Source organism: Hemibagrus wyckioides, linkage group LG09 (assembly GCF_019097595.1).
Source record: "Hemibagrus wyckioides isolate EC202008001 linkage group LG09, SWU_Hwy_1.0, whole genome shotgun sequence".
Classification (NCBI taxonomy): domain Eukaryota; kingdom Metazoa; phylum Chordata; class Actinopteri; order Siluriformes; family Bagridae; genus Hemibagrus; species Hemibagrus wyckioides.
Window position 1 is genome coordinate 12,652,403 of NC_080718.1, and position 23,296 is coordinate 12,675,698.

Genomic DNA, 23,296 nt, shown 5'->3' on the forward strand with positions numbered 1-23,296 from the left:
CAGGCTATTTCCACTCTACTGATAAACTACTGAAAAGCAGAAGCTACTGTCTGTTCTTTGTTAGACAAGAAAGCCGCTGTGGTGAAAATGTATGTTTCTCTGAAAGTGTGTATGCACAGGGTGGGTGGGGGGTGTTTGTGTATTTATAACTATAGGGCAACCTAGCCAGGCCAGTGAACCTAAGCTATATATTAATAGATTTTGACTATGAGCATGTGTTTAGGATTATAGACGTGTATTTGAGCAGTGACTGTCTAAACGCTTATCTATATATAAACATGCTGTTATGTGGATAGTCAGGTCTCGCTTGCATGGATAAGGTACGCATCTTATCTTATAGATGGAGCCAAAAACGCCTGCCTTGCCTCATTAAACTTGAGTGTGTGACTGACAGTGCTAGCACCTTTGTTCTCAAGATGTCAGCTGACCGACTTTACCACAAAGTTGCACTTTAGAAGCTTGCAGATTGCATCAGCCTCTTTCTTTAGTAATCTGTTTATGACAGACCGATTGTTAGGTCCATTTTTTCCCCTCTGCTTATAATTAAATCCACTTATGCACACACATTATGCATGTGTTAACAAATATAGCAAGGAGACAAGATCACATTCCCTTTGTGTTAATAACGGTTTAATCTGTAACACTGTACAACACATTTAAAGTTGTTAATACTTTCTCACCCTACATTAACATTAGGGAGTGATAAAGCGATACGTGAGCATTCGACACAGGGCTGCGAGTTCAGCGATGGCACAACAACCGACTTTTGAATGGAGAATTACTCAATACTTTATCACAGCATGCTTAATTTATAAAGTGTTAAAGCAAACACTAGCTCCAAACCACCAGCTTAAATGATTTCTCTGACTAATAGCGTCTTTTGACCCATGCGGTCCAACATTTTTTTCAACTCCCCATTCACAGCTTTAGTTTCTACAAGCAATTAGTTCCCATTTACTATTCGATGCAAAAATGAAAGAAAAACGTACAACTCTGGTTTCATCTTATCATGTAATATATGACCTCTCTATAAATATGTATGATACATTATGAAGAACAAAAAAATCTCAGAAGGAAGTCGCTGTGATGTTAATGTCTTTGGTTAGTGTATGTAGTTAATACAGTTAACTTGTTTTGCTAATCTGCAAACAAAACTAATATGAAGCCTAGCATTTGGCATCCATCTGTCTATTTTCTGTAACTCTTATCCATCACAGGGTTTTAGGGGCAACCTGGAGTCTATACCAGGGGGACAATGCAGGGACCAATCCATCGCAGGGCAAAAACGTGCACACACACCCCCATATTAATACGAGAAGGTCAAGCAGCAAACAACGCATGTCTCTGGACTTGTGCGGGAAATCGGGGCAGAGGGAAAATATGGACAATAACTCGAGGAATAAACTACAATATTAGTGACTTGCTAGTATGGATGTAGAGTAATGATAAAATAAATGAATGATTGAATGGATAGCATGTGATTGACTGGATAGCATGTGATTGTTGACTCGCTCAGTATAGAGTTTATATCTTTGCACCCACCATCCAGTGGTTGCTGGGGGGTCTGGCAGGCTCCTCCAGTCCGACAGTGCTGAGCTCCTCGAAGCTGAGGTTCAAGCTGTACTGTAGATTGCTTTGGGGGGCTGCTGCGGTACAAACAGGAGGAAGTTCAGGTTGAACCAATGCACTGCTGCCCTGTTCACTAACCCTTACACACTCCTCCTGCAGCAGCTGGCTCTCCACCTGCCGCTGCTCCAGCACCTGGGGAACAGGGCCACAGAAACAGACAAGACCACACACTCATTCACCTGGGCCTTAGTTAAAGAAAACATGGCAGAAGGCAGATTATCTGAAAGCTAGCAATGTTTCATCACTAGAGTGCTAGATTCGGTTAAGTTAAATCGGGACTTTTTTTTAATTAAAAGTGCGACACATGATAGTTGTCTGTATATAGCTATTACAAAAAAGTTCCTGTTATCACTTACATCATTAACGGCTATAGAGCTATAAACGGCTGCTCCCTTATCGGCCTCTTAATTTCTCACTCTGTTAACAAGATAAAAATGCAGCCTATCATGCCACCAAGAGAGCAAAGACTTCCACTCTGAAGACTCAGAACACTTAAAGGAACTGCTTTACCTGTTACAAAATGTAACAGTCTACTGTAGGCTCTTTCCCAAAAATCCTTAATAAATCTCCTCATAGAAGGCTCCAAAGACTCAGTGAAGGAAGGGTATGGATGAGAAGATTTAGCTTAAAAGACAGTGAATATTGGTCATTCAGTGTGTCTGTATATCTGTCTGGAAAATGCAAGGCATCCATAGTTGTCCTGTGTCCTTCCTATTTCCTACAGACATGATTTAGAGCTTGATAAATGCTACTTTCTTGTAAAAGTCAAGCTATTCAGATCTTCGAGTGGATGCTGAGCTCCCACTGACAATAACCTTCGTTCATTCTGAGAGCTGCCATCTTGGACCAGATGGCTGCCTGCTTGTTGGCAACACAACATTCGTTTGTGGTAGCACAAATGGAGATCTGATCAACACACGCTACATGTTTTCCTGATTGCAACCCCGTGCCGGATGTTTTATCGAAAGACGGATCGGTTAAAAAACCCGCATCAGGCACTAAGAGTGGAGATAAGTCAGAAGAGGTAACAGGAGAAATTAGATTGAAACTCATCCGAGGGATAAATAACAAACCTGTTAGTTAAAGCCTCACCATTGCTTTGAAGAGATGCCAGTCCCCAAAATTCATGTTCATCTCCTTCTTCAGCTCGTCCAGGTGACACTGGCACAGGACACGACCGTTCACATTTGCCTGGGAATGGGAACATATACAACATTAAACTTTATCTGATTATGGTTTTATCCTATTATTTGGACCTGCATGGTCTTCAGGAAAAGAAGAGGAGAGCTTGTGTTTGGTGCATGTTAGCGCATTCTGGAGGCCCGAGTGCTCACGTCTGTACTACAATAGAGATCTTTCAGTAGCTGTTGCTGCACAGCTGTTATGTTGGATAATGAAGGTCTGAAGGCATTAGTCATGTCATTGCCAACTCTCAGATGGTGATCGCAGGAAAACAAGCCGATAAAATCTGTATACACCGAGGCTGATGGTAAAGCTGGTCATGACCAAATAATTAAGGAATAACACACGATGGACTGTGGTGTTATAGGAAAACAATCCAGACAGGGGTGATGTGATATGCCCTGACATGCAGCAGAGGAATAATTCACCCTGGCATTGATTACTCTTCATATAATAACACAGCCTGTACTGATATTTTGCTTAAATGAGAATGACTTGTTAAACATTACAATTTTTTATTTATTACTGTACAGCATATCAGCCTTTTGAATTATTTAACGGTATGTAACACCTGTAAGTTAATTCCTGTTCTCACTTACACTATAATCGATAAACATTAGAGTGTTTGCTCAGCAGCAGCCTCTCCCATCTCTTGTATTCTCTCTTGATGCAGATAAAAAACAAGTGATATAAGCTGATTATTTGTTGCAGCACTGTGTTGTTTTTTCCCGCTGATTGTGAGCCATACACAAATAGCGGGGATGTGTTTATTTATATCGGTTAAAGAAATGTTAAAACCTCTCACACCAATTATTCACAGACAAGGTGTTGGTGCATGTTTAGAGACATTTTAAAGATCTGGCCCACATTTCCGCTGGCTGAACTGTTACATAAATTGGTGTGGGAGTTTCCTAATGCACAGCTTCTGAATAAAAACTGTGCAGGGTTTTTCCCATTTTGTCTCAGAATCCTTTTACACACAGCATGATTACATCCATTATTACAGGTTGCTGTGAAAAGTGTGTGTGTGTTTGTGTGTGTGGAAGCTCAAATAAAGCACAGCATTAATCCTTGCATCAGTAATTAGATAGTTCTTATTTAGTTCATTGTGAACGTTTCCTCAATAGACTACTGATTCAGAACATTCTTTTTTTAATATTATCCTTAAAAATTTACGTTAAAATGTTCTTTATTTTAATTGTTGAGTTGTTGTAAGAAAATGACTCCGCGTTCACTAGATCACTGGTTCTTGCTTGTAGACCAGCAGATTTTACTGCTGAATTTTGTATTATGAGACCTGGCTCTTTTACAGTCAAAGGTGCAGGATGGTTCCAGACTGTAAACACTTTGGAAATTAGACATCCTGGAGTGTGTTTTGTACCTTTTTGATAGTGGTGATGTACTGCTCCATCATGTTAGGGTCCAGGCCTTCGATTTGTCGCAATCTTTCACATACACCGTCGGTGCTAAGAGAGCTGAGGAGCCCAGGCGGTACTGCAGAATCAGAGCCCTACACACACACACTGGAAGTTATTTGCATAGCCCTAATATTACTATTTTTTCATGCATCCATGCATTACTGTCTCAGAGACTGTGTGGTAGCATATGCAATGCACCAATGATGAAGAATATAGAGTAGCAGTAGGTTCAGTGTATGAAGCCATGTCCAGTGATCAGGCCAATGCAGTGAGCTCAATAGAAATAAAACTCGCCAGTGAGCGAACAAGTGAAGGATGATACTGTAAAGCAAATGCTTGTGTATTTATGGCCCACATGCTCAACTGGCTACATCGAGAGATCCAATGTCTATCTGTTCCAACGATACACCACTCCACCTAATTAACTTGTGTGTTTGAGTGCTCATTAGTGGAATCAGGTGGATGCATGTAGGGTTGGAATGAATGCCGACACTGCAGTTCCTTATGGCGAAGCAGGCATTTATGGCATCAGTATAAGGCATCGTGAATCAAATCAAATGCTCAAAGTCGTCTCATTAAAAAAATGGTGACATGCCGACCAAATAAAGTCTCTGATGTTTACAGACATCAAAACAAATTGCTGTCATCTCTTTAAGCTTGCCCTTCATTGACAGGGAATGTCGAAATACTGCATCACCTCTGTGTCGAATCAGACATATGTACAGGTTTGTTGTGTGAAATCTAAAAAATCCACCTTAATTTTAATCCTGTCTAGCTAGTATCTGACAAAGACCTTTCAGAGATCAGAGGAAGATTCTGATATTACTGACATCACTACCCAATAAAAATCTCGATCTCTAAAAAGACCTCAAAATAAACCCAGAGAAAGAACACTGCATCCCTTCTCTACTGAGAATTAAACAAATTAAAAAGTTACATAATGATGAAAGTGTTTCGTTTAGCATGATGCCAAATTTCATTTCAGCTTCAGCTGGGCCCGCTAACTATATATTCTTAATGGCCTCTGTACGGTTAAGACTGGTGCCAGGATCATCAGCTAGATCGAACCGGTTTCTTCTTCCTATACGCACTCGCTGTCTTGGGTAGCCAAAGAGATGAGAGATGCCAAGTGCATATAATGGGTTGGTGCTGATAATGCAAGACATTCCATGAATGATTAATCACGAAACAGGCGATTTTTACTTCCGTTATGTTCACCAACAGCACTCTGAAGTGTTAGTCTTTTTGTCCAGAGTAAGCACATTTAGAAAAAGGAAAAAAAAAGAAAAGAAAAGACATTGGCAAGAAAACTGCTCCTGAGAGGATTTAGCATCACATGTTTAAAACCCAGAGCTCCGGACTTCAGTATGAAGAATGATGCAGTTTAGCCTTTACGCTATATTGTACAATGTCAGGAGTGGTCTAAAAGTTTTACTTCTTTTTCGTCCTAAATAAAAATCATTTTAAGACAAAAACAAAAGCCCAAGAGCTGCTAATGCACCTTGAAAATAACAGTGAAAATATGTCCAAACCAGGCCACTAACATTGTTCTGGGAACAGATCATGAAAGCTGGTTATCTGGGGACAGTAACTAGAACTGTCTCAGCAAGCCTGAATGAGGAATAAGATTTATGTTAAAGGTCACTGGTGCGAGAAGTGAAAGCTCAGTGTCCAGCTGCAACTATGAAATGTGGCCTTTTTCTAAGTTCTAGTGTACAACATTACCAAACACTTAGAAAGAATTTTTCTTGAATGTTTGACATGACTCTATGAGAAAAGTCGTCCTGTCCAGACCTGGATGCACATGTTCTGCTTTTTTTTTTTCCTACTGAAACAGACCTGATTCACCTACCAAGCTCATCAATCTAGCTGGAGTCGGGTAAGAATTACACAACTTTTTATATCCACAGTATCAGAAATGGCATTCTAGCTACTATATGAAGCAGCCAAAGCAAAAGAACGCTACAGATTAAAGAAAAATGCAGTTTCATGTGTAGGAGCCTGTACCTGCTTCACTCTGGGAGGCTGAGACTTTGTCTGTCCAGGAGAGCAGAGGATAGGGAGGGAGAGGAGAAAAAGGAAGAGGGAAGAGTGGTTATATTAAGACAAATGCTTTAAATTATCATCAGGTTCAGAGGAGGATTCAGGAATGGAAATTAAGCTTGTACCACAATTCTTCGAAGGGGATGAGTGACAGCGAAACATTTACTTGTACGTTTTGTATAAAATTTGCATTAGCTACTAATTTAACATCCAAGAGACAAAAACCCCACAATATCTTAATAACAGTAATAATAATAATGTTTGAAGGAAGGGTTTAAATTGAAATAAACTGTTTCACAATTTCTTTACAAACGTTTCCTTAGAAAATATCTGTAATATGGAGGCTAATAGTAATCACATTGTTTAGGAAGATCTCCATCCTGTATCAGATGAAGCTATTCAGATTTAACATTAAACATTTTGCCATTGTTTCAAATATACATGTTTCCAATGACATGAAAAATCACATGCACTTTTATGAAATCTTTTATAAGCTACAGTAGGGCCTTAAGGACTAGTATATGTTTTATGATCATTATATATTGTTTAACATCAAGCTTTAAAAGCAAACACTCTCCAGGCTCATATCTTGCGGTAAACACACCCTTTATAGTAAGATGAGAATAGCTGGGTAATATGGAACATGCATCCCTTGTGTGCACACATATCATTAAACACAATTATCCGAATCGGCTCTTCCACAGCAACCCACCTGAGATGCCAAGTCTTCATGACAATGATTCAGTTAAGCAAATTGACTACATGAAGAGTCAAAGCCAAGAGCATTTGTAAAATGGGGTGCAGGTGAATACATGCTGAAGGGTGTATCTGCCCCCTGCTCACTCTGAGATGCAGCTGTTGCATTTTCAAAGCACACACCCACCCTGGTGTGACGGCCTAGGGAAAGTGATTACAGCCAAAAAAAAAAAAACCTTGCAGCTGGACATGCTTTCTCTCTGAACATACAGCTCTGATTGTACACTTGAATAGTTATTCCATGCATAACAAGAGAGTAAGACAAAGAGAGATAGCAAGAAAACGAGAAAAAGCGAGAAGAGCAATGCAAAAAGGCATACGGAAGTAGAAAGTGATCACTGAGGCACAACAGATGCCACATAACTGCGGCTAGTACCAGCTCAGAAGCGCACAAAGTCATGATTGAAACAGCATGAGGACTGTGGACTGTTAGTAGACTTTCAGTCAGGTAACCAGGCTAATAAACCTACACTGCCTGGAGCTCGAGCTGAATGGTACAGAAGAGAACGATCGAAACACGAATACGGATGTAGAGAGATGGAGAAAAGCCGTTCGCATGGCCAACTGTGGAAAAGCAAGTCAAGGTTATGATGCACGAGCAACCAGACACGATTCCCTTTTACATACATTACAGACCAAAAGTATGGAAGCAATTGTTTTCTAATTTTTATAGCAACACAACAAACGTATTAATATCTACCTTAATGTGAAGGAGCACAGCATATTGATGGAATGTAGTATATATGGAAAAACTTTTTGATGGATAACAGTTTATGTTTAGTACATTCACCAATTTATTCAATTATCTCCTAATTTTTCACCTGACTTGACTAAAGCCTCTGAATGCGACACATATGGTTTTACTACTACAACTAGTTTAAATGCAGAATGCCTGCACTAAAGATTGTATGCATACATGATTTAAGCAGTTTTAGGAAAAGGTTCTTTGAGTAGCTTGTATTTTTAATTGATTTATACCTGAAGTACACCAATCAGGCATAACATTATGAGCAGCGAGAGGTGAAGTGAATAACACTGATTATCTCCTCATCATGGCACCTGTTAGTGGGTGGGATATATTAGGCAGCAAGTGTTTTTTTTCCCTCAAAGTTGATGTATTAGAAGCAGGAAAAATGGGCAAGAGTAAGGATTTGAGCGAGTTTGACAAGGGCCAAATTGTGTTGGCTAGACGACCGGATCAGAGCATCTCCAAAACTGCAGCTCTTGTGGGGTGTTCCCAGTCTGCAGTGGTCAGTATCTATCAAAAGTGGTCCAAAGAAGGAACAGTGGTGAACCGGTGACAGGGTCATGAGCGGCCAAGGCTCACTGATGCACATGGTGGATATTTTACTGTTTGTTTGGGGTTTTATAACCAATCATGCTTCTCTAAGCTTCCGAAGATGCGTTAGTTATAGATTCAATTAAATTCATTTTCATTTACGTAATGCATCTAAATTCAGACACTGTCCAATCACAGACAAGTCACAAAGTGGTTTAGAATTATATAAGATTATTTACAGCAATGTAAATATATTTTGTATCCCTAAGAGCTCACAGTGGAATGGAAGAAACCTTGAGAGGAACCAGATTCAAAAAGGAACTCATCCTTTTTATATATGACACTGGTTAATTGGGTTAATTATAAATAATTACGGTACAGAGGTTTAGAAGAGTAAAGGCCAACTGTATATACCCTGTTTATGCTCTTTGTATGCATGAGTGGTGAATCATATGAAAACTAGAATTGAAACAAATGGTCTCAAATTGAATCAAACAGGGCTTTGGCTGAATGTGTGTTGTGATAATGTCACACAACAAGTCTTGGCCTGAATCTGCAGAAAATCTACAGTAAGTTTGAAAAATTGCTCCAAACTCTTCCAAATATTACTCGAGGGGCTGAAGTGTAGTTCATAGGGGCAAATGTTTAGATATGGAGCTTTGTGTAGGTCAGCAGATTTACAGCAGTTTCATCAGAAGACATGTATGGCCACTGTTTTCACTGCAATTTACTATTTAAAATATGCACAATTTCTATTGTGTCAGTGATTGTTTTGCTTTCTGTTATCTCTTTAAAATAACATTTTCTGGTTAAGGATCTTTTTTTCAGTGTCTCTTCCAAATTTTGGCCTATAATGCATAAAAAAAGAGAGCAATACACACACACACACACACACACACACACACAGAGTAACACTTAATGGGTACCATAAAGGGGTAGGTGAGGAAGGGGGAACCTTCGAAGGCATCTTCTCTGATAACACCCTGACGAAGAGAGACATGATGAGGGTAAAAATAGGGGTGAAAGTGAACCAGCAGAGGAAGACAGAAAGCTTTAGAATGGTGGGAGGTGTACACAGCTATACAACACACACACACACACACACACAGTAAAGAATTCTGAAGTCGTTTATGAAGCCACTTTTATATCGGTTATTGGATGCATGTAGGTAGCAACTGAAATGGTGCTCAAACCTGAGAAAAAAAACAACCTCTAACAACACCAAGAAACAACAGAGATTTGTTTTATGTGGTTATATACAGTAGTTCTCAGACCCCATATGAGAATGCATAGGCACTGCACATGTTTAAGCGGTCCATGATCTAATACATCAGAGTTCATGAAGGGCTTGGAAAGTAGCCAGCGTGTTGAATTAGGTGTAATGGAGATGGGAAAAAGACCAAACTGTGCAGCCAATGGTGTTCTCAAGACTGGAGCTGAGAAGCACTTATCTACACTAAAATACTCACATGGCGCTATGGGTTATTTGTGTACTTACTAGTCCAGAGTTGTGGTCCTTAAGGAAGGCCCGTTTGGAGGAAGGGCGGGAGGGGGCATGGAGGGGGTTGCCGGGATAATGACGGGGCACGTGATAGACATGAGGAGGGAAATATGGCTATGGAGTTGGAGGAGAGAGAGGGAGAAGGTTCAGACCATGAACAAATGAGGACAGGACGGGATGGGCTATATATCAGAAAAGCAAAAAAAACCCAAATAAATAAAACGTCTACAATTAAGAACATGGCCACAATCATTTTTCAGCCTATTCAGTAGGTTATATTGTTCAGTGTACCATGTCTGTCAAGGCCTATGGCTGTGTGTGTGTGTGTGTCTCACCCGGTTGTAGAAGGGGTGCTGTGGGCCAGTGAGACCACTGAAGTAGCTGCTGTGAGTCTGTGCAGGAAAAGAGCCGGTAGGCGAGCAGGCTGCAGGACCCTGGCCAAACACTGAGTGCGGCCTCGCCGGAGCCTCCTGCAGGGACATTGTGGGATAGCTCACTCCTCCAAGGTGCATCTGCTCCCGGGCATCACGCACATCTAGCGAGAGAGAGAGAGAGAGAGAGAGAGAGAATTTCTAATAGAAGATTATAATTTTAACATGTGTTTAAACGCATTCATTTACTCCCACTCATGGTTTACTTTAGCCAAATGAAGCATAGCATTTTTAGTAAGTCCTGTGAGAAAGGAGAAAAAAGGCCTGGCTCTGTGGGCTGGTTCTCAAAACAACAAACAGTGATGACCAAACAGTCTCCTCCCAAAAGATTCAGTAGATTACTAGTACAATGTGCCAAAAAAGTCTGACAACACTTTTTTCCTGTGTGCAGTAATCATACGTTTCTGCTCGGGGAAAGAAGCAGTCAGAGTAACTCAGAAACAAGGAGGCAATTTTGAGTGATGTTTCACATCCTGAACTAAGCACAAAAGAAGCCTTGTTTCTCTCTCGTAGCTAAAAAGTGGAATCATTTACAGTTCTGGCCTGAGCTTTTGACACACCTCATAAAGGAGACTGACGCTGTGAAACATAGCACGGAAGCTTAATAACGGTTAATAACAGGGAACGCCATCTCAATGGTTTAAAATTGGTGTCCTGTAACTAGAAACTCAGCAGATCTAGAAGATAATCGTTTTATTGCTGCTGGTAAGTGAGGTGTCTGTATACTGTACCTGCAATTATCTCTCGAAGTTTGGGGTCCAGGTTGACGGTACAGGGTAGGAACATCTCCACATCATGAACCGTGAGCACGGGGGTTCGGGAGGACAGGAATACTTCGAAGCTGCGGATGTCTCCGTCGATTTCCAGCAGGGGTTCCACATCTTTAGTGGTGGGGATGTTTTTGGAAATCCTGGAGCAAAATGCATGAAAGATTCTCTTAGCGATTTTGGTGGAAGTTAGATATCATTTTAATATGCGATGCTCAAAAACAACAACAACAACAACAAGAGTTTTATTGGAAACTCTTACACACTAAACATTGATTTTTCAAGTTAGTGTAATTCCAACCAAATGCAGTTGGGTGTATTATTCAAATCTAAAGTGTGACCTCTGCTTCAATGCTCATCTAAAGCCAGCAGAGGATGATCTGAAACTCATGGGACAGCTACAAATATAGTAATGGTAATTGCAAAAAAAAAATGACCCTGATTAGCTCAAGCTCACTTTGAAATATTTCTGGTAACGTGACCCCTTTTCTGCGTGAACCTGAATAATACTGATTGATGATGTATGCATAGTCACTTTCTTTATTTACAGGTCTATCGTCTTATTTAGCATAGAGAACATGTAATAGAATACAGTTTTATTGGGATTATTTACAGTGCAAAAGTAGAAAGCCTACTGAAATTTACACAGTGTGAAATAGCCATAACGCTTCTGTTCAGTAGTCAACATGCGCATGTTGATTCAGACTGCCTGCTAAAGACCATGCATCAATCTTAAGCTGTACTGCTTTAATATGTGTGCTTTTCGGTCTCTACAGAAAGTAGCCTAGAGCTCAACAAACCACAATGTCAGGCAGTATGTGATAAATCACTTTCTGGCATGGGAGTTAATATCAGAAGATTTGCTACTGATGGATGCAGACGTTTGGTGCATGCAATATTTCTTCTTTTATCTCCCCGTCGTTTCTGTCTGTTAGGACTCTGAGGGTTAGCTCTGCTGGGTTAGGAAAGCTGGGATTTCCCATATACTAACTGGCTGGTTGGGAAGCACAGGCTTTTTTCAGTTTGTTTTTTTTTTTTTTTTTTTTTTTTTTTTTTGGGAACGGGCCCGGACTTTAGCACGTAGCGATTGAGCTCACCACTTAGCATGCTTTCATGGCAGTGGGTTAAGTAATCCAATTTGAGTTTGAGGCGAGCACAATGGAGCTCAGTGGTCAAGCTGACGCGCTGAAGGTGCTACTAAGCACCTGGAGAGAGCTAATGGAGTAAGTGAATCCCTAAGAGTCTCTTACCTGCTGTGGGAAAATGTTCTTACTCTAATTCTCATTGAAAGATGTAGCTTCTGCTATATTCAGTGTAGCTGAGGTGGCTGTCTGAACCTAACAATACTGTAGAGATTCAATTGATACATACTCTATGATCCATGCTTCAAAAGCATCTTAGATATCATCAAAAATCTAAACCAAATTAGCCCATAATAGTGTAGTGATGTACAATAGTACAACAGAGATTTTTGCCTCTTAAATAGAGAAAAACCTATTCGTTCCCGGATTATTCATTTCACTTATGGCTCGCAAGACAATTTTTAGACAATTTCTAAAAGGGATTCAAATTCATATATATGGCCAGTCCATATATTTGTAATCTAATTCCTTCTTCTTCTGACCTCCGAGTCAAATACAGATGGCTCTGGAGCACAGTGAACTTTTCGACAGCTGTGTTCTCCAGCAGTGAATGGGTATGACATGGTCCGTGATCCACTGGGTGGGAGAGAAGGCATTAGACAAACTGCACAATGACTGGCACTGTGCTACAGCAGGCCTTTGGGTCAATGGCTCATCAGTGGATGCCGTGTGAGCCGACGGCTGACCTTCTACGCAATGACATTACGTGGAGGTGGAGATGGGCTCTACATGAAAGGATGGGCCGAAGGACGGGGTGATGTATATCAGACACCCACAAGCACGCAATACAGACGTATGAATAGTTTGCTCGCAAATAAACTTATACAACACCACAGCGTAGGGGGTGTGGATGCCGAGTACATGGAGCCTTTAAGGGAATAAGAGCTGGTGCTTTTCCCACGCAGTAGATTAGGCAGAACTGGTGGCTTGCTTCTCCTGAAATCCAGCTGGAATTGTTTATTTGGTGTGTGTGTGTGAGACTGTGTGCGCATATATGTTTGCTCGCAGACAAACGGGAGCCAGTGACGAGAGGCTCTCAAGAGACTTCCTCTGTCACAAGAGACACACACACACACATACAAACACAGAGTTGTTCCTCTACTAGCCTGTCTCCAAAGTGACCAATATTTTTCAAGAAGTTCTTTTTAGGCACATAGTTAAATATACTAAAAACACACACCAGACTTTCCAGCAAGAACTTATGCATATGCTCCACATTTGGAAAATGACCATCATCTTACTCACACTCTAGAATGCTAAAGGATCTCTACAGACTTTAACCTGATTGTGAAAGGCAACAATTCATCTTTTTATTGCCATTTCTTGCACACAAATTTTTTCCACACTATCTACGTGTTCAGGAATACCAGACACTCGTCACGTAGCTCCACACTGCAAATTAATGAGGGAAAATCTTATTTTCCCTCAACAAAACATCATCATCATATAAAATAGAGGTCCTGAGAAGGAGGTTAAAAACATGGAAAACAGTAACCATTTTTGATATATTATATATATTTTTGATTCTCTCATGGTCAGACAGTCTCATGGTCACTCATGGGCGATATGTGTGGATGCTGGCAGGTGTGGAATCCAAACACCCAAAACACAACACTACAACACTACAGTGACTGTTATGGATGGTTGTGGTGGTGTGTGAAAGCTCCAGTAAGGCCCTTCTATTTTATCTGGCATGAAGCAAAAAAACACAATGTCCTGACACCGGCCATATCCAAATACAACACCCAGACCAAAGCATAAACATGCCATCAGAACGCTCTAGTTCTAACAGCTTGAGCTGACAGCAGCCATACTGGCATAAACAGGGAATGATGGGAAAAGGGATGTGTGTGGGGAGGGGATTGCTTTGCTGTTGGTCAGTCACTGAGGACATATGGGTAGTTACTCATCTTCCCCTTTTACAGATATGTGTTGGTCTTTCTTCCTTTTGCACAAGCTTGCTTTTTGCAGACTGGATTAAAAAGGCTACGCTGAGCAGCATCGTGTCTCACACTTTAGTCACATCACAAAAGCTGCTAGCGTATTGTTGAAATGACTCTCATCGTTTACTGAGGCTAAAACATGCAGAACGCTATTTATATTGGCTCGCACCAGTGGAACCCCATCCGCTTCAAAAAGACAGCATTTTTTCAGTCAATGTGGAGGAAAAGTTGGCCCAAACATCAAGTGATTTGTTCCAACATTGCTTGTGATATTTTTTTCCTTTTTGCTCTGGGAGAGATATGCAAATAACCAAAGGCACTGTCAGTCATCTTTCATGGGAGCGCTGGGATCAGCCGAATGTGAAAACATTCTTATTTTTTTCCTCTCTCTCTTTTAAAAAAAAAAAAAAGTGCATAGGCTATCTGTCTTGTAGCCGTTACATATTTAAATAACACTATTGATTGCAGCCATGTGGTGGCTCTGAGACTAGTGGCGTGGCTGCCTTGGGTGGTTTCTGGCCTGCGTTTCTCTAAATGCTGATCAATCCTGACACTGACTGAGCCTTCTTTTCTTCCTCCTCTTCCTCTTTTTGAAAAACTCCTACACAGCAGCAGCTGACGGGAAGGAGCATAATTCTCCCACTCTTTCCCCCTCCGGCTGACCGATTAACGTGCCACTTGACTTTGCTTCCAGCCACCCTTGTGATGATGGTGCAAGGCAAGAGCCTTTCAGCATTTACACAAGATGCCCAGACGTGCAGAAAAGCTAACGTATTCATGTTTTGAGAGTAATAAGGAGAATTCGATGGTATCGCTGCAAAAAGAGCAACGGTGGCTGAATTACACATCCTAGACTGCTGGTGGCAGCCAATGGTGGCCTAGTAGAGGCGGGACTCAGAGAGCAGCTGGCAGGCTGGCACGTGGAGCTGTAGGCGTCCGTCAACACTCCCTGGGGTGAGGAGCTGCCAGGCGCTCAATCAAGCAAGCAGAGCAAACATGTTCATGGCCGTGCTGCTGATTCGCAATTGCATGTAAAGACACGGTACTCTGTAAAGAACCTCTCAGTGGGTTCCAGTTCAGCTGGATACACATAAATGACCAATACATACAAGTACAAACACATCTAAATTCAAGCTTTCCTTTTACTGCTCCCCTGACTGGAAACTTCCTTTCAAGAATCTAACTTACACTTGGCAAACGAGATTAATTACGCCTGACTAAGACTGGAAGATGTTGGCATGTTAAAGTAAAGAACGCTGATCACTAAAACTAAACCTGAAAAAAAAACAAAAAAAAACAATAGCCTGGTGAAAAAAAACAGAAAACCTGTCCTTACAGAAAACCAGCACCTTGGCTAAAGGGCTGAAGGTGAATTCAAAATTCATTTCACAGCAAATCCAAAAACACAAGGTACACTTTGAACTCAAGTGCTATATAATAATAATGTTGTGAAAGCATCCAGCGATAGTTGAGCTTTTATGATACCACAAAAAAGATATGAAGGTATGAAGTAAGCAATCATAATATAATAATAGCTTCTCCTACTTTAGTAACAGTCTGTGAGAAATCCTCTCAGGAAGATGTCATATCCTAAACTAAAGTAAACTAAATACACACCATAAGGCACTTTGCTTCCTGAAGAACTTTAGGAAGTGCAGAGTTGATTCCAGGCAAACAGAGGTTATTACTCACTTCTTTCCAGAGAGCTGCTAACGTGATAAACAAGATTTCCCTTACTGAGGAACAAACATAGATAGATACTCAGCATATGCTAAGAATATTAAAGGTTAAAAGGTGGCTGGGATTAATCTTTTCCTCATGGTTTGATGGAGGATGCTGTAACAAGGAACTTCCTTGGAGCAGAACTTCCATTACTAATCACCAAACAATGAGTCAACATGCTCAGAAAAATTGTAGATTTGTATCAAGGATATTATTAAAACAATAGTTCGCTTTCAAATATGTTCGGTTCAAACTAGATATGGAGAAACTGGGAAAGTCAAATACTTGTTCAGCATTTAAGATTCATGTCTGGTGCTAAAATGCAGCCCAAACAGTCTTACCCATTTTGGACAAGTCCGTTAATTTCACTTCTCTTCTGTCTGATTAAATTCTTAGCTGTTTTAAAGCAAATGTCTTTCTTTCATACCCAGAACTGCCACTAGGAATCTAACCTAAGAGATCCACTTCAAAGAAATTGTTCTTGTAGCTGTTACTGGGTTTACTAGCCACTGGATCAGCCAAACTATCATCTGTCCTAATCCTTCTTGAGTTCTTAGCAACATTTAACATGGTCACAAGAGCCTCCTGTCTATCTATTCTCACAAGATGGGAAATTAGTAAAGGTACAGACCTGATCCAGAACATGGCTTTTAGTAAAGGTACAGACATATCAGGTCACATGTAAAGGATCCTTCAATCAACCGCATGCAAATTCACCACTGGAATCCCACGAGTATGTGGATACCTACTTTATCCATAAGGAATCATCCTTAATATTTCATCCCCCTGCTATGCTGATGACACAACTCATTTCCTCTCTCTGACTCACATACTCCTGCTCAGATCTCAGCATGTAAGCCACATATCTGCATGGCAGCTCATTATCTGAAACAAAGATTGACTTGCTGTATATGTTCCTGGAGATGAAGCCCCACGGCAAGGTCTTGTCATCTCTCTGGAGAACGCTTTGAACATCTGACAACACACAAAACCTATGTATAGTACTAGACAGGTGACTGTTGATTTCTGCCCACGTTGCTAACCTGATTTGGTCGTGCAGTATTCCGTTATACAACGTCAAACAGACCCTACCTTTTCTCTCAGCAGAAGCCATGCATAGGTGCTTGGTCCCTTGACATCTCCAGATTGGTCTGCTGTCCTCAACTCAGTCCTCAGTACTCGGGCAACTGATCCAGAACATGGCGGCACCTCTCCTTTTCAACCTCCCGAGGTCTCGAACATCACCTCATCACTGTGTTCTTTCCAACAGCTTCCTGTAGCTGTCTGAGGCTAATTTAAAACACTGATGCTTGCTGTCAAAGCCAAACCAGCTCCCACCTACACTTGTCAAGCCCACTCAGTTCCACGTTCCCTTTGAGATACAAAAGCAAGACACAACCCACCATCCCTCAAGTCTCATCATCACTTCTCTTCTCTGTCTTGGCATCATTCTAACCCCTGTTTAACACAGTACTAACTTCAGATCATGGCCTTTCTGTACTATATGCTTATCAATAGAGATCCAAACGATGCAAGAAAGAAAGACAGAAGTCTACAGTCTAGTATTTGTTACTATTTGACAAGCTGTGATGCCTGTCTTTTTTGGTTTACGTGAATAACGGGGTGGAGATGTAGGATTTCTGGTCAAAGAATCTCAAAGTGGAGGTATATAAAAAGGATTCTGATTCATCAGAGAAAGCAACTGACTTGTAAAAACCATAGCACTATCTAAGCCATGCCATTTTGTGCTTGCATTAAGATAAGTTGATTTAAGCATCATTTTCTCAAAGCCCCAAGACTTTTCACAGAACACAGATCTTGATATCCTTCCAATTATCCCAGTGAATTAATCAAATACACATGGTTCAGATCAGAATGCCACAGAAGATATGACGATAAGCATTCATTTGTTTCTATGCTAACGACAAAATTTGCTTTCCAGTGCACTGAAACACTCATTTTTTAATCTTTAAATCCCTAAAAATACTTCAGAGCTTTGGCCAAATACCAGTGTAACATTCACTCATTTCCCACTCTCGTCGTCATCATGATGTCAAAAAAAAAAAACCCGAGAGCCTGGGAACTACAAAGCACAAAAACCAATTCCTGTGTGACAGCATGGCTCCAAACCAGTGTTAGATCCACTCTCCTCTCCCTCTGTTCACCACACAGCTCTCTCACTTTGTTTCTAACTTTCACTTTCTCCCACTCCCCAGCTCATCTCAACCATCTGGAGGTCACTCTGCCAAGCGACGACTCTGTGTGTCCTCAATAAGCAAGTTCCTTTTCAGAGATGGAGGTTTTTCAACAGCCTAAGCATTTACAGTGCTATTCATTTATAGGTTCATTCCCACTACCAAATGGCTCAAGAAGGCTATAGCAGCCATACAAGAGGCAGAGGGAGAGGCATACGGGGCAAATCTCACAGACTTGTTCGAGACAAGCTCGGTACGTGAGGGAAATACGGAAACGGCACAAAGGCGGCCCATGACGAAAGAATCTCTCGTTCGAGGGCACAAAAGTTCAAAAGTAGTGAAAAAAAGGAAGCTGTTCTCTTTTGTTGTGGAGTGATATTTAAAGCCTTATTAGGCAGCACGCATAAAGGGAATTGAACAAAATGTGCCTCAGAAAAAATGCCTTTATCTCTGACGGTAATTGCAACCAAAATTACAATAATTGGTCCAATTAAAGTAATCCTGAATGAACAGTATGTCATCTTAATGTTTCTGTACTTGCAAAAAGGAGTATTTCTAATTAGCTCTGATTGCCTTGCACAGATTCATTTCAAGTGTCATTAGTTAAAAAGTTTTGGAGAAATCGCCTTTACAACTGGCACTTAGGGTGCAGCACTGGAGTAATCGTAATGAATGAGTGACAAAGGAAGTGCGACAGGAGGAGGGTAAAAATAAATAAAAATACAGGAGGACAGTGTGAGGGAGTCATGCCAAGAGCCGGTTAGTGAGGTGAAGACAAAAGGTGAGGGGGCATGTGCTCTTTCCTGAGCTTTCACACTCACTCCTGGGTGTGAAAGGTTGTGTGGGAGCGTGTGTCACCAGCTCTCCTAACGGTTAATTAACAAGGGGCTCTGGCAGTATGGGAGGTGTGTGTGTGTGTATGGGAGGGTGAACGACATATGTTAGCGGCCCAAGTCAGGTGTATGTGTGTGTGTGTGTGTGTGTGTGTGTGTGTGTGTGTGTGTGTGTGTGAGGAGAGGAGAGGTTAGTCTGGGCATGGTGCTCAGCCCGCTCGGGTTCTGTCAGGCCATGCTGGCACGCGCAGGACACCAGATGTCGGAGCAGAGCCGGCTCGGTGGGCCACACCTTTCGACAAGCTAAAATCGGAGCGCAGCACCAGAAATAACCTCCCGCTGGACCTGACTCCGCTCAAAAACTCCACACCAGATCACGGCCACCAGCCGTCAGAAGAACTCTCACTTCCTCTCCACCGGTGCACTCGATTTGGGCTTCCGCCTGCTGGCGGACTTACTTTTTATGGTCCGAATGTAATTACATTCTTTCCGTTTCTCCTCCGGAGGTGAGGGAGAAAAGGAGCAGGTGAGCGAGGGCACAGCAGAGAGAAACGGACAGAACATAAGCTAAAAGATCATTCGAGAAACATGGAATATGTTAGAGCAACACAGCCCAAGTGTTGATTTGACAGCTATAAATAACCAAAATGTGTTCAACGTTTCGGATTTGTTTTGCTTTCAATTTGCCTAAGTGTGCTGGAGCCGCTGGAGCGTTGACTTGGCCTCCTACATGCAATTTGTAGTTTTCCCAGTAGAACGGATGAATCACGCTGGTCAGGGTGTTTTTGTGTGTAGGTGCAGACTCGGCCTGTGTCTCCTGAGGACACAGCGATCTTTGTGCTTAGAGCTGCCCCCTCCAACACACACACACACACACACACACACACACTGTTTCTAAGCCAGATTACTTTAGCCTGCACTGCCTCTGTGTTAATCATAAAACAGGCTGATGTTATTAACAGATTATTCACATTCTGCAGCAGATTAAAACACTGGGCCACTGTGGGAGAGAAAGGAGTTGTTTCCATGCTGAGAGCACCAGTCTATTATACAGACTTATCCATGAGACCCACAGCCATATATCACAGAGGCTTTGTGTCTGGGTGTCTGGGGTAGCACAGCCGACAGCATCATATCTGAGTAGATGAACCTCGTCTGTGTGGACTCCTTTTAAGGCATAGTAAGGTGCGTGTGTGTGTGTGCGTGTGGGTTGTGTAGTGCTACTTACGCATATTTCATATCTCAGCGTCATGAGACCTTTTTTTTTTTTTTTTAAGAAGTTTGAAACCACACTGAAAAGAAAGATCAAGGCGTAATACTTTGTAAAGCGCAGGAAAAAGCCTAAAGGCTTCATGACTTCTAATCCACTCTGAGAGAACAAGGTCAGTAAAAGGGTATTTTATCACTTCTCTTTTCCAGAAATCAATGTGTGTGAGAAAAAGGGAGAAGGAGAGAACATAAAAACAAATCTAAACTAGGCAATACGCCCACATGCTCTCACACACAGTATGTCCTCTTCCCAAGCACATGATGCGTCCATCAGCCCCCTCTTTCTCACCCACACGCGCTCACACACACACACACACACACACACGCGAAACAGAGAGAAACCACATTGTGAGTGCGATTCAGAGTGACAGCTGACCTATGAATTGCTGACTCACTCTTTCACCGATCCTTCAGTAACATGCTCCCTGATAGGCTAAGGAGTCTGGGGCGACATACAGGCCTGGGGCGTATACGGAAAGTTGACCTCGCAGCCACATGGGCAGTGATGTTTCACAATGCCCCTACACACAGGCCGAGAGGGAAGCAGGACTCTGAAACGGACTGTTTGTGGGTCAGTTTCTTTCATATGAAGCTGACCGCAGAATGACAGTTATACAGAGGAAGAAAGGAGAAGAGGGGGAGGATTTTTTTTAAAAAAAATGTCTAGAATCTACTTAAACAGCAACCCATAAACAGCAGCCGGGGGATTCATGAAGTGACGTGACTCATGCCTCGAAAAAGAACTAGAGAGAGAGATAAAGCACCCGCTTGACCACGTGACCAACACGGAAAACAGAGGTGAAAAGAGAGCATCAAGAAAAAGTTGACAGTTTATCATCAGGAGACAGATCTGGCACAGATAAGAACACAACGCATGTCAGCTCTTTTTTAGCCTTAGATCTAAAAGAAAGATCTGTAGCTGCTGATGGCTGTGTTTTTAAAACAACCCATACTGCACACTTCTTGAATTTTCTTTTTACCCTGAAGCCACTTATGACCTTTGTGTGCTCTTATGTGTTAAACACACGTGTGATCTCATCTGACAGTGACCTTAAGGACTTTAAAGTGGTGTCTTTCTTGCTGTGTCTTTAAATCTTTAAGTAAATAACCTCTGCTTTGATTGGCTGAACGTTTCATGTGAACAAACTGTATGTGTGTGTGTGGAAGTGTACAGGAGATATGATAATGGCATCAGCTCAATATATGCAGCCTGATATGTTTGAGCCAGAAACTGATTCAGAAACTAAAAAAGAGGAGAACAAGCCAAGAAGCGTTTGGAGAAATTCTTAGCTTATGTCTTGGGTAAATTCTATCAATCAGTTCTATTCTCTATTTTTAGTATTGTTATCTTCTTCAAAAATCACTATGATATTAGCAACAGTGTTAAAGTGACATCTAACTAGCAAGCATTGATTAATAGTTCATTAAAAACTGACATTAGCATGATGAAGACTTCTCAACCCTTTTCCTGTCACACTAACTGATGCACCCTTCAACAGCAACTTTCTGGCAAACTGTTTTACGACTTATTCAAAAGCCTGAAACGTGTTAGTGTTTCTCTCACACTGAAGTGCTAAGGAACATTAGGGGGAAAAAAAATAAACTTTATCTATAGGCAAAACCGTCTTTGGCTTGCTCCAAACTGCAGTCCCCTTCACTCATCATCACCCTGGACCTGACAGAATAGTCGAGTTCGTGTAAATGTGTCCACGGTGGTGACATCACAACTCGAAGACGTTTCAAAAATGTTCTGCTCTAAATTAGTGCACTGAAGTCTTTTACTAAATCTCTTTAACAGGTGGGGAGATGAGACAGGATTGGGTGAGAGGGAGGAGGAGAGAAGCAGGTGCATTTATGCGCTACAGGAATAACATGGTTCAAGAACAGAGAGTGTGTGAGTGTGAGAGAAAGAGAGAAAGAGAAAGAGAGAGAGTCGGGCTGTGTAAGAGGGAGCAGATGCTGACACTGAGGCGCTCCGACACTTCCACAGCCTGGGGAGTCACAGCATGCTAGTGCAGTGTGACAGAAAGCAACCTTTAAAGGCCAAGCCCTGAGCAACAGCAGCAACTGCTTCACACACACAAACACACACACACCTCCTTATTCTACCCTCTGCGTTCACTAGTCTAACAATGAATTAGGCAAAAACTTATCAAGTCAAGTGCATGCCAATGTTCAGTGCAGTATTTTACAAGAACAGTGAGTTGGTTATTTTAAAAAATAATTTCTGTGACATTTGACACATAAAAGCAGCTTCACTGGCTGAACAGAAAGGGCAAAACCCATTACTCCATTGAAAGGTCTCTTCCTGACCAGGTCAGAAGTGATACAGGGGATAGAATTTCCTCTACAAGAAAAAAAAAATTCTCTACTGCCACCTTCAGGTCAGAGGAAGAGCGGAATGTAGTGTCGAATGTTTACTGGAGTCACTCGCGCTGTTAAACCTTGTGACTGCTGTGAACTTTTGTGTCAAACTGAAACGTAACTTGTTGTAAGTGCATGTGTTGATTGGGCTGTTAACAGCTATTTCGAGCAGACGGGATGCTAGAAGACGCTGTTCTAACATAAACACAAGAAGGGTACTGAAGAGCAGGCACGCAATCTGACCTCTCGTAGATGGTTTTGAGCGTGACCTGGTCCGAGACGACGTCATTCTCCTCCAGGAAAAGGATGAGCCAGGACGTCCGGTACGGCCACTCCTCCGTTAGGTTGATCCATGATGCCAGCCGATCCCAGTTGAAGATGATCTGATTGGCTCGGAGAAGGCGCCCTGTCGTAACAAATATATATTATTATAATACGTGTGAAATCACTTTAATAATGAAAAGTTAAAGAGGTATTGAAGAATTAAAGAAGATTCCTATTAATGTACCATAGAATAACAACTAGAATAATGCTGTTTTAAAGAAAAAAGTATCCATAATGTGTAATCATTTCCAGTAAACACCTCTGTGGGATGATAGAGATGCGTTAAGATCCGAGCATTCAGTATATTATGGTATCTGTAAATGCTATATTTTTTGGTCAAGGAAACTGATACAACATATAACAAGACTTCTAGAAGCCCTTATTACCAATAAAAATGTTTCTGGTATATTTGGTTTTTCTTTAAATGCAAAGTTTAACTGTTTTAAAATGTCATAATTCAGAGAATACTGCACTACTACATATTTATATATTACATTA

At 41.4% G+C, this 23,296-nt stretch overlaps 1 protein-coding gene across 14 annotated transcripts in view; it reads right to left on the bottom strand.

Annotated features, from left to right (window-relative positions):
* kidins220a (kinase D-interacting substrate 220a) overlaps window positions 1-23,296 on the bottom strand; it is a 56,617-nt gene that overhangs the window by 3,125 nt on the left and 30,196 nt on the right. For 3 of the 14 annotated variants that reach the window (XM_058398283.1, XM_058398281.1, XM_058398282.1), the window contains exons 22-30: window positions 22,718-22,880; window positions 10,971-11,149; window positions 10,144-10,343; window positions 9,806-9,922; window positions 9,234-9,290; window positions 6,237-6,266; window positions 4,193-4,321; window positions 2,722-2,820; window positions 1,543-1,761 (exon numbers count right to left, since the gene is read on the bottom strand). In XM_058398283.1, coding sequence (XP_058254266.1) covers window positions 1,543-1,761; window positions 2,722-2,820; window positions 4,193-4,321; window positions 6,237-6,266; window positions 9,234-9,290; window positions 9,806-9,922; window positions 10,144-10,343; window positions 10,971-11,149; window positions 22,718-22,880 — 1,193 coding nt within the window. Of the gene's footprint in view, window positions 1-1,542; window positions 1,762-2,721; window positions 2,821-4,192; window positions 5,471-6,236; window positions 6,267-9,233; window positions 9,291-9,805; window positions 9,991-10,143; window positions 10,344-10,970; window positions 11,150-22,717; window positions 22,881-23,296 lie in introns of those variants that run through there. The other 11 variants (XM_058398284.1, XM_058398289.1, XM_058398286.1 and 8 more) reach the window with 11 other exon arrangements.